Genomic DNA, 12,417 nt, shown 5'->3' with positions numbered 1-12,417 from the left:
CGCCTCGTAACCACCATACTGAAACGAAGAGGAAAAATATCAAACAATCCGCCTAGATAACCGGGGACCAACTCCCTTCTAAACCCTAGGAGTTGTGACTTCCTTGCTATGCGTATGGGTCCTATGCTTTCAGTAGTACGGGCCCATACTACCTTCCACACCTACCCATATTTGTCTCAAGTATCACCACAACACCCTAATAATATACATAACATAACGAACATTCAATCCCCACTCCTAGAGGAATGCTAATTATCTCATACTGGCCTCCCGGCCTCACACAACCCACCCATCCATGAAACTTTCACCAACCCTGCAGCACTAGTGTATGCTAGTCATACATAATGCTGGACCCTATAGACTTTCGAATATCCAATCCTACCCTAAGCTCCCAATCAGACAAGAACAGAACATAAGGCCAAATCAAACATTCTCAGGCTATAAGATCTTAGTTATGTATAACCGTGATGCCTACACTAAATAACTACAGTAATGATGTCAATTTCATATAAGGAAAACCCTAGGCTAACAGGCATCATCTAATCAAGGAATTCTATCATGCAATTCCTGAATATCCCTAGCCTAGTACTAGCATGTTGTTCTAACATATCACAATATCAAATGACTTGTATGGTATTTTGGGGTCTACTTACTGGCTCCGGCTGATCGTACCCTCTGCATCCTCCTTTACTTATTTTGAAAACCATTTGAAAACCTTCCTTGATTTGAGACTGGACTCACACGAATGTTCCTCCAATTCACTCAAACCAAGGCTCTGATACCAACTTGTAACACCCATAAAATTCATGCCAAATTAAAACATTTTATTTCATTTCAAAACCATTAAGTTCATACATCTTGTTTTCAAAATAGTTTAAACATCAGAGTATCCCCAGAACCACATCACATAAATCATAAAACATGAGGAGCGGTACGATCACGCCTTCGCCTTGCCACGATCTCCTGAAGTACCTGAAACAATAAACTGCAACTGTAAGCCCGAAAGCTTAGTGAGTTCCTCCAAAGTACCCATACACACATAAACATACATACAGCAAAGAACAACATACTATGGGTCCAATCAACCTTCCGGTTGGAATACCCCTGGCCCTCAACCATCGGGTTGGAATGCCTACATACTACGAGCCCAATCATCCTGCCGGGATGGAATACTCTCGGCCCACAACCATCGGGTTGGAATGCCCATACACTTATACGTACAACAATAACTACTATGGGTCCAATCATCTCGCAAGATGAAATACCCCAGGCCCCTCAACCATCGGGTTGGAATGCCAACATACTATGAGTCCAATCATCCTACCGGGATGGAATACTCCTGGCCCACAACCATCGGGTTGGAATGCCCCACTTCCTATACATACAATAACTACTACTATGGGTCCAATCATCCCTCAGGATGGAATACCCCAGGCCCCTCAACCATCGGGTTGGAATGCCAACCTACTACGAGTCCAATCATCCACCTGGATGGAATACTCCTGGCCCACAACCATCGGGTTGGAATGCCCCTACACTAGCAAACATGCACATATAATAGGCAACCACATAACACTCTACAGAACCAACATAGTAGGGCCCTATCATCCTACCGGGATGGAATGCCTTCTGCTACTGCTCAACATACAAATCCCGCAGGTAACCTCCTACCAGCGTACATAAGGCAAGACCAACTACAGGTCTATGAATATAACCACTACCTAACTACCAGGGTGCTGATCCAACAAATTTTGCCATCACTTAACTACCTTATCCTCCAGGATACTAAGCTAACAGAGCATAACATCATATCATTATCCTATCTACCAGGATACTAGCAAGCATATCATCTCATAAGCATAACAAGCTATAAACAACAATTCAAAGGGCCGGCCTTGGTGCCTTAGACCCTTGAGTACAGTGAGGATAACTCACCTGAAACGAAGAACCGAACCACGAAAGCACAAACCCGAAGCACTGCCCCAAACTCCAACACCTATAGTCATCAATGGACCATTGACATGAATAACCAATTATCATAACACCCATGAAGGTCAAAGTCAAAGTTCAAACTTCATGACTGACTCTACTCGCCGAGTCAATCCGTTGACTCGTCGAGTCCTTATACTCTAAAAACTCTTAGAACACGACTCAACTCGCTGAGTCACCCCAAGACTCGTCGAGTCCAACGATCTCCGAGTCCCATCCTGCTCAACTCACCGAGTCACCTCCCGACTTACTGCTTCGAGGTTTAACCAGAAGAGATTGGGGTTCTGCAACCAGACTCGCCGAGTCCAAGAACAGACTCGCCGAGTCCAAGGCAATCTTCAACAGACTCGCCGAGTTGTTCTTCCAACTCGCCGAGTTCATGCACATGTTCATACAACTCGTCGAGTACACCTATGTGACTCGCCGAGTCTCTCCAGTTCTCAATCCATACAGTGGCTTTTCAAACCATGCAGGGGCTCCAATCCATATATCCACTCTTCTACAGTCTAACCCTTACATAAAGTGGAAAACTTTATGTGAAACCAAGGAGATATAGGTCCAAAACACTCTAGGGCTAGGGTTTATGACAAAGGGGCTTCACCAACAACTCATTGATAGATACTTTATGACATTCTGGACCAGCTCAAGTCTAGATCTGAGGTAGCAACCTCAGATCTATCCTCCAAACCCGAAATAACTCTCAATCATACCAAAAATGCCCCAAATCTCAAACAATAATAGATCTAGATGCAAAAGAGCCCAAGCAACAGATTATTACCTCCAAGATATGCTCCAACTGCAGTAGATCCCGAATATACACCACTCCCTTGCAGCAAGCCTCTTGATCTTCAAGTCTCTTTCAAGATTTCCTCCTCCAAGCACTATTCTCTCTATCAATGGAAGCTCACTCGATTTCTAGGGTTTATAGGCTCTCAAGAGTGGTAAGGAGGCTGAGGAAGGGATATAACATTCTTTATATAGGGCACAACCCCCGGGATTAGGGTTTTCTTCCTTCAGCACCAACTCGTCGAGTCCCAGCCTCCGACTCGGCGAGTTGGCCACTTATTCTGCGACCCAAAACCCGCTCCGACTCGGCGGCCTACTCGTCGAGTCCCTTCCTTCAATTACACTTTGAGCCCTTTGATGATACTTCTGAAATTTGGGATGTTACAAATTACGTCTATGCATTTTGTGTGTGTTCTTCGTTAATTATTTTTTAAAAATTTCTTGTGAATTTCACATTTGAATCTTGAAAGATACAATTACATGTGAATATTGCATTATATAATCACATGTAAATCTTACATGATATATACATATGCATTTTGTGAGTGTTCTTGTATTAATCAATTTGTTTTAAAATTTTCTTTTTGATTTGGAAAATTTTGTGGAAAATATTGAAGAGATGAAAAAGATAAAGTAAAGAAAATATGGAAATCTTTACACGAAGACATGGAAACGTTTTGAAATTTTATAGCATTTTTTTGTTTTTTATATTTTATTTTGTATCAAATAAAATACTAGTACTATTGTGTTTTTAGATTAGTATAAAAATGAGTTTTATTTCTAAAATTACTTACGCATATTATAATATAAGAAATAAACATATATGCACTTGAAACAATATGCATATATGGACCTAAAATGTTGATTTTTTTGGTTAAAAAAACTATAGTTTTTTTTAAAATATTCTAGGTTTTTTTTCTTTTTTTTGCAGTTTACTGATTTTTAAAAGCTTATTGTTTTTTTTAAATGCACTTTTTAAAAAAAATCATGTTTTCTAAAAAAATGCATTTTTTAAAAAAATCAAAAATTATTATTTTTATTTAAAAAAATCCGAAAATTTGATTTATAATGCTAATTTTTAGATATTTTTATTAATATTTTCCAATAACACAAAAAATTAAACATTAAATGAGATTTGCAAGATGGCGATCATGCATTTAATGAGTTAATTTTGATCTAACGCTCCACATTTAGTTCTCGGATTCTCGGGTAACTATGAGTTCTTAACGGATCTCACCCCTATATATATATATATATATATATATATATATATATATATATATATATATATATATATATATATATATATATATATATATATATATAGGGGTGAGATCCGTTAAGAACTCATAGTTACCCGAGAATCCGAGAACTAAAGGTGGAGCGTTAGATCAAAATTAACTCATTAAATGCATGATCGCCATCTTGCAAATCTCATTTAATGTTTAATTTTTTATGTTATTGGAAAATATTAATAAAAATATTTAAAAATTGGCATATTATAAATATATATATATATATATATATATATATATATATATATATATATATATAAAATGTTTTGTCTTTAGTTGGTTAAAACATAAGGATAATTTTATTAATTGTAAATTGGAGTTTTGGGCTTGTTTTTCTTTTGGCATTTTGTAAGTTGTTCGTTGTTTTAGTCTGATCTTTTTTCTTTTAGGTTGTGACTCTTTATAAAATCCGCTCGTTTCAAAAAAAACTTTTTAGAGAAGAGAAAGAAGTAAAAGTTAATAAATAACTAAAATAGATAAAAATATTAAAATAATAATAATAATAAGACATTGTTTGTACAAACTTTCAATTGCGTATACTAGGTATTCATATTATATCATGTGTTTCCCATATGATACACCTATTTCATACTAGTATCAAGTTGAACATTTATATATATACACAAAAACACAATTTTTGAAGGTGGACCATTTATATATATATACACAAAAGCACAATTTTTGAAGGTCTACCTTTAACTTAATTTCCTTATTTTGCTTCTTTCTTGAAACAACTCAACCCAAAGATTAGACACCCACAACACACTAATTAAAATAGCATTCACAATCACAACCATCCAAGAACCCCAAGCCCACATCGGAACCACACCATCGCCACCACCATTCCAGTAAAACACCACCATTTTATACACAAGCAACGGCCCTAACACCCCTCTAACCATCGTATAAAACCCATAAAAATAAGGAGATAAACCACTATACAACCATGCCGCCACTGCCACCTCATCTTTCCGGCACTTAGCAAAGCTCCATATATTCTGACAAAGGCTAGTGACCTCCGCCAGTGCAAGGAGGAAGAGGATGGCATAACCGCCATAACCGACCACATAACGGCATGTTATGAACACATAAAGAACCGCTAAATGGTGGACAATGAACAAGTAATCATTGGGAATAAAGATTAAGTAATGTGTGGTGTCTATGAAGAAGTATGCAATGCTAAAGTCAAGAACAAAGGCTTGAAATGGTGTGTTTTGGGCAGCAAAGTGTTGGTGGGGTTTTTCTGGGTGTAGGAAATTTGCATAGATTGATAGGAAGACTACTGGGGTACCATGAGTTAAGGAGATTAAGCAACTTGAAGCATCTACCCTTTTCTTGGGATCCCATTTCTTAAAAAGTGTTGAGTAGCCAATAAGATATATTGAAATATACATGAGAGTGAAATATGGAAGTAATGAGGAATCAATATAAAGGGTTTCCATGGTGGTGAGAAAGGTTGAAGGATCAAATCTTATTAAAAAAAATATAAAAATTCACTTGTTAACAGAAAAGTTAAAGAACAAAAAACCGTCAGGGGTATTGAATCTCGAACTAACAGAAGGTTGATCAAGATTCGAATCTCACAGAACGAACCAAAATACAAAGATATTGGCTAAGAATTTTGCGTCTTGATCTTGAAGTTAGAACGAAAATGTTAGGAATTGAATGGAAATGGGGGGATATTGTTTGATTTGGGTGGTGGTGCAAAAAGTACATATTTTGAAGTGAGAAAAGTCTAAGATATTAAGAGGAAGGTGGTGTCATGTTATATATAAAAAAGAGAGTTTCATTACGTAAAGCAAATTGAGTACACACAACACGATAAGCAATCTAAAAGTTATACCATGTGCTCATGGAATATTCTTTATATGTTTATTAATTGCTGGAAAAACCTGAAAATTATTGTTATGTATGAAACAAATAATAGTGATTTTAATATTAGATTATTTATGTACGCTTATTTAATAGCTAAGAATATTAATCACAACCAAAAGACATTTCAGAAAATCTACTTTTGTAAGCTTAATATTTCATTTTGTGATAGTTTTCCAAGTTGAACGGTTGTAATATTTTGGTCAGTATAGAGAGTAACCCTTTTATTTACTATGTCTAAACATTTCATATTTGTACATATTTATTTCAAGTTAAAAGCTTTTAAGGCTTCTCCAACCGCCCACTAAAATAGTGGAATGCCGGCAAAAACTCTTTCAATCGTACGCTATGTAGTCAATAGCAACGCTATAGCGGGGCGATAGCGGCGCTATAGCGGTTAGCGGAGGTAAGGAAACGCTATTTCGAAATAGCGGTTTAGAATAGCGGTGACGCTATTAGCGTCGCGATTTACCGCTATTTACCGCGATTATAGTCACCGCTATAGCGGCGCTATAACCGCTATTTGAATAAATTCCATTTTTAGGCTATTTTACATAAAAAAAATATTTTTTTGTATCATTCCATTGAATAAAATTGTTTTTTCTTAGCCCCTAACTAAAACTTTTGTGTCATTCCATTGAATAAAATTGTAATTTTGTGACTGTCATGACTTCCATTGAAACCATGTATGTGTTGTGTTGCTAATTGTATTGAAAACTTGAAGTACTACATTATGATTAACTATCAAATTGCTTAATCATTTTATTTAATAACTGTAATTGTGTTAAAGTATGATAAAATAGTAAGTATTTCATATGTTTTCTTGTTAATTGTGTTAAAATATGATTAACTGGGGCATTGGTAACCGATCTCTGAAGTATGATTAACTAATTATGATATGTGAAGTATGATTAACAAAGTATGATATGTGAATTATGATTTACTGATAAACTAATCAACTGGATTGGGTTGAACTTTAAAGTATGATTTATCGATTAATACTCTAATATATATAAATTCTAAATAATATAAAAAACATTATATCACCACTATATACCGCCGTGAAAACCACGATTTCAAATAGCGGCCGGTGACCGCTATTATATTTTTGACCGCGATAACTGCTTAGATGTACGTTATACTAATTATAGTGTGAAAAATTTTGACCGCCAAATATAGCGGCTATCCATGTGCAACACCAAAGTTGTTTTTTCATTATATGCCAATATTAAATTCAATAGAATTGGTTTAAAAAAATTAAATTGAATTATATAATAATAATAAATTTATTTATTAAAGTGATTTTTTAGTGTAAAATTTTAATGTGTGGTTGGAGTAAAAACTCTATTTTTGTGTTAAAAGATAATATTTTTTTTATGTTTTTTAATGGTTATGGTTGGAGTTGGCCTTACCGAATCACTAACTCAAACGTGTAACCAAAATGATAAAATACATCTTTACAAGCTCTCAGCTATGATATTCACTTTAGAAATCAGAAGTAACTAGAACATGTATTTAATTATCATCATGTCAACAAAATTGTCTATTGTTTGTAAGTGACACACATGTTAGATTATATATCTCAATTAAATTCTAATCACTTATACAAACTTAACTAAATAATCAATTTCAAGATATCGTAAGAATCTTTTAGATGATATTTATCTTTTTTAACTTATTTTTTTTTAAGTTTATGAGTTTTCTCTCTCTTTGCAATTTCAATTTTATGGCCTACTTAAGATGACTAGGTCATTTATATATGTGGCTGCCGCCGAAGATTTGAAAGATATTGTGGCCCACACGTTATGATGATTGATGAGAGAGATCAGTGGACGCAACCTAACCTAGGTCTATGTCGCCATTTGGTCCGGCGTATTTGAAAGATATTGTGGAGCCGGAGTTCAGGCGATCGCCAACCAAATGAGATCCCGGTAGAAACAGCTACAAACGAGTGCAACTTTTTTTATATCCAGGGTGGGTCCAAAGATATAGTGAGTTCAAGATGAAAAAAAAAATAGGCACCTAAAGTTATAAATAGACAAACCGTTATAAAATGCACTATTAATATTAAAAAGCAAAAATATGGCCACAACATTACAAAAACAACTAATTTAAAAAAAAAATATTTCTTCTAGCATTTTAAGATGGGTTGATCTCTCTCTCTCTCTCTCTCTCTCTCTCTCTCTCTCTCTCTCTCTCTCTCTCTCTCTCTCTCTCTCTCTCTCTCTCTCTCTCTCTCTCTCTCTCTCTCTCTCTCTCTCTCTCTGTATATATATATATATATATATATATATATATATATATATATATATATATATATATATATATATTGTAGAAATTTTTGGCTCCTTAGAGACATGGGCTCTGAACGACCGCCCGGGTTGCCCACCGTCTGGGTCGGGCTATGTATATCGTTGTCATTTATTAGGGTGTAGGCCATAGTTTTAGGTGGTACATAAACAAGAGACAAAGACTAGAGTTTATTATTAGTCTCCTCTCACTATTCGTATTCTCTCCACAGAAAAAACACTAATTTGTTCATGTGTTCTACAATTTACTCTTTGTTCTTAGTTGTAGTGAATCGTTTGTGTTAATCATTAGACTAAGGCCCTGTTTGTTTACCTCTTAATTGCAAAATTAAGAGGCAATGTCTTAAAATTTCAGATTCATATCGTTTGTTTGTATATTATTTTTTACCTCTTAAAATTATAAATGCCTCTTATTTTTTCAGATATTGAACTAAGTCTGAAAAATAAAAAAAGAGACGCGTTTCTTATTTGCCCTAAACAAGATCGACCGCCTCCTCTTCTTTTCTTCCCTTCGAGTCTGCTTGCTTCGCATCTACTTCTCTACACCTTCCGACGACGCCGTTGAAACGACGCCGCCCACCCAAAACGTCGACGACACTGCACCCAGCAACGTCGTCGCAAGTTCTTCTGTCTCTAACTCGTTCTTCCGCCGACGCAGCAGGTTTGTTTCTCTTCTTCTTTTAAAATCGAATTCGTTGCTGTTTTTCTGTTTCTTCCTTCTTTCCCCCCAAACTTGAAAATCAAAAATCGAAATCAGGTCTTGATGTTTTGCTATCAGTTTCTGATTTCTTCAATCAAAATCAATATTTGATTTGAATTTGTTTGTATATTTGAAACTTCGTGGATGGAATTGTCCATGGAGATCTAAAACCACAAAATCTCCCTACTTTCTTGAAATGAGGGCAATTGAACATTGAAGATTTCAATTCTCGTGTGCGTTAAGAGAGTTGTTTATGAGGTGTATTCAAACTATGTTTGTAGTTTAGCTTCTTTCTCCTCAAAGCTAACATTGGCCTTCATTTTTATGTGTATTGATTAGGTCACAGATGAAGTCTTTAAAGAAATTGCAACAAAAGTTCAATAAGAAGACAATCTTACCATAAAAGGGTTTTATCCTTTTCTATTAACTTTTTTTCTTTTCATTCTATTCATGAGCTATGAAATCCGTTATATCCATTTCATGATGTATTTGTCCCTCTTTGTGGTTATGTAGTTGAGCATAAAGTTATTGCTGACAAGTGATATGATACCAGCAATTCCAACTCCCAAGTCCTCTGCAAAGGTTCTGATTCCAGCTAAAACAAAAGGAACCACCATCAATGATATGGTGTTTATATATATATATATATATATATATATATATATATATATATATATATATATATATATATATATATATATATATATATATATATATATATAATTCTTTACGGTTATCAATGTTATTGATGTTTGTATGGCTATTTTAATTAGTGGTTCATGGAAGTTATTGATGTTCGTATGGCTCGTTCTTTTTGGGGTAATAATTCTTTTTCCTACGTTTTCTCTCCTTCTCGTGGAGCTTCGGGTGGTATTCTTCTTTTTTGGGATTTGGAATTTGTCTCTTTTAAATCCTCCCATATTTCTGATTATTTTACGGTTATCGAGGCGATATGGTCTTCTTCGGGATTACCGGTCATGTTTATTGTGGTTTATGCTCCGCAAGGGGCTGATTCTAAGCGAATTCTATGGGATAATCTTCTCCAGCTTATTAATTCTTTCCAAGGTGGTTGTGTTTTGATGGGTGATTTTAATGAGGTTCGTGATGAATCGAAGAGATTTGGTACTTTGTTTAACTCTAATACAGCTAAGAGATTCAACAATTTTATTGAGCAAGCGGGTTTATTCGATGTTTCTCTTGGTGGTCCTCGGTTTACATGGAGTGATAAGTGGGGTTCAAAATTTAGTAAGTTGGATAGATTTTTAACTTCTCATGGTATTTTCGATGCGTTTCCTCATTTGACAGGTATGGTTTTGGAGAAGTACATTCCGGACCATAGACCTATTTTGTTATCGGAGCATAGAGTTGATTATGAGCCTACTCCCTTCCGTATCTTCTATTCTTGGTTCAATTTGGAGGGGTTCGATGATGTTGTCATAAATTCGTGGTCCCAAGATCAGAATTTACTCAGGGCTTCACATCCATGGGTTAAATTTAAGAAGAAGCTTCAACTTCTTAAAGCTAATATTCGTATTTGGAACACAACTACTAGACTCAAAATGGGTTCTAAACGCACGGAGCTCCAAACAGTGTTAGAATCCATTGATTTTCGCCTTATGACTGATCGGGGGGATGCTTCTTTACGCGAGCAACGAGTTAATATTCTTAGGAACATCACGGATTTAGATCACGTTACGAAATTTGGAGTTAGCCCAAAAGGCGAAAATTCAGTGGGGCATTGAAGGTGATGAAAACTCGGGTTTTTTTCATGGGGTCATAAATAATAAGAGAAGACAAATGGCTATTAGAGGTTTTTTGAAGGAAGGGTGCTGGATTGATGATCCAAATACGGTTAAGGAGGAATTTCATGGTCACTTTTAGAATCCTTTTTCTAAACAGGATGGTACTCGACCCCGAACTCAGGATTCCCATTTTTCTCATCTATCATCTGCTCAAATCCAGTTTCTTCATGCTCCGTTTACTTGGGAGGAAATAAAAAAGGCAGTGTGGGATTCTGGCTCTTCAAAAGCTCCAGGTCCTGATGGTTTCACTTTTGGTTTTATAAAACGGTATTGGGATATTGTTCAGGATGACATTTTTGACATGGTGTCTCATTTTCATTCGCATTCGTCTATTCCTAAGGGATGTAATGCTTCTTTTTTCACTATGATCCCAAAAATTAGAGACCCGAAGGTTGTAAAAGATTACAGACCTATTAGCTTGATTGGTTGCCAATACAAGATTATTGGTAAACTTCTTGCTAATAGATTGGTTGAGGTTATTGATAGTCTGGTTAGTGTGGAGCAATCGACATTTATAAAAGGCAGACAGATTCTGGATGGTCCGTTTCTTCTCAATGAAATTGTAGCTTGGAGTAAAGCTTCTAAAAAATCCTCTTTTGATATTCAAAGTGGATTTTGAAAAGGCTTATGATTCTTTATCATGGGAATACTTTCTAGAAATCATGAAAATTATGGGGTTTAGCTCTTTGTGGTGTAATTGGATTTTGGAGATGTTGTCTTCTGCTACTGTCTCGGTCTTGGTGAATGGTTCTCCATCCCGGGAATTTCATATGTCCAGAGGTCTGAGACAGGAGGATCCCCTATCTCCTTTTCTTTTTGTGTTGGCCACGTAGGGTTTTCTTGTGGCCATGTCTAGGGCCCAGTTAGCTAATGTTTATGTGGTATCACTATTTCTCATCTTCTTTATGCTGATGATGTTGTTCTCTTGACTGATTGGAATCAGGAGAATGCTTTACATATTGTTCATATTCTTAGATGTTTCTTTCTAGCCTCGGGTCTGAAAATCAATACTCTCAAAAGCAAGTTGTATGGAGTGGGGGTCACGGCTAATCAAGTTTCTTCTATGGCTAATTGTATGGGATGTTCTCCGGGCTGCTTTTCGTTTTCTCACTTGGGGGTTCCAGTTGGTCAGAATATGGCTAGAATTGATTCCTGGGGTCCTATTGTTGATTCTTCCCGTAAAAGATTGGCGGGTTGGAAAGCCAAGTGTCTTTCTTTTGGGGGGGCGGATGACTGTAGTTAAAGCAGTTGTGGGTTCGGTTGCCAGTTACTTGATGTCCATTTATCCGGTGCCTCTTACAGTGATAAAGGAATTTGAGAGATTGAGATCAGTGTTTTTTTGGGGTGCTGATTTGGATGATCGTCGTATGCATTGGGTTAGGTGGGATAAAATCCTGACCCCTAAAGAAGTCTTTTTGCCTTTAACAACATCATTGAAGAAACTGAATGGCTTTCCTTCTTGGAAATGGTGCAGGGTGTTCAGCTACAACAGGTCCCGGATAAATTGGGTTGGTCTCTTGATAGTTCTGACTCTTTTTATGTTTCGTCTGTAAGGTATGCGTTGGATAGTGGTTTGGTTCCTTCGGGGGACAGGGGTACTCGGTGGAATAATTGGGTTCCTATTAAGCTCAATATTCTAGTATGGAGGATTCAGCTCTCTAGTC

At 36.1% G+C, this 12,417-nt stretch overlaps 1 protein-coding gene and 1 pseudogene across 1 annotated transcript; one reads left to right on the top strand and one right to left on the bottom strand.

Annotated features, from left to right (window-relative positions):
* Nucleotides 1–4,765: 4,765 nt before the first annotated feature.
* Nucleotides 4,766–9,568, bottom strand: LOC145131794 (TLC domain-containing protein At5g14285 pseudogene; annotated as a pseudogene).
* Nucleotides 9,569–9,730: 162 nt separating this feature from the next.
* Nucleotides 9,731–10,693, top strand: LOC145131793 (uncharacterized). Its single transcript, XM_079066446.1, has one exon. The coding sequence runs from the start codon at nt 9,731–9,733 to the stop codon at nt 10,691–10,693; it is 963 nt and encodes a 320-aa protein (XP_078922572.1).
* Nucleotides 10,694–12,417: the final 1,724 nt, after the last annotated feature.

This window comes from Lactuca virosa, chromosome 8 (genome assembly GCF_052849685.1).
Source record: "Lactuca virosa cultivar CGN04683 chromosome 8, Lactuca_virosa_CGN04683_v6, whole genome shotgun sequence".
In the NCBI taxonomy this organism is placed as follows: Eukaryota; Viridiplantae; Streptophyta; class Magnoliopsida; order Asterales; family Asteraceae; genus Lactuca; species Lactuca virosa.
The sequence above is the reverse complement of the archived record's forward strand: the minus strand, read 5'-3'. Positions and strand labels throughout refer to the sequence as shown.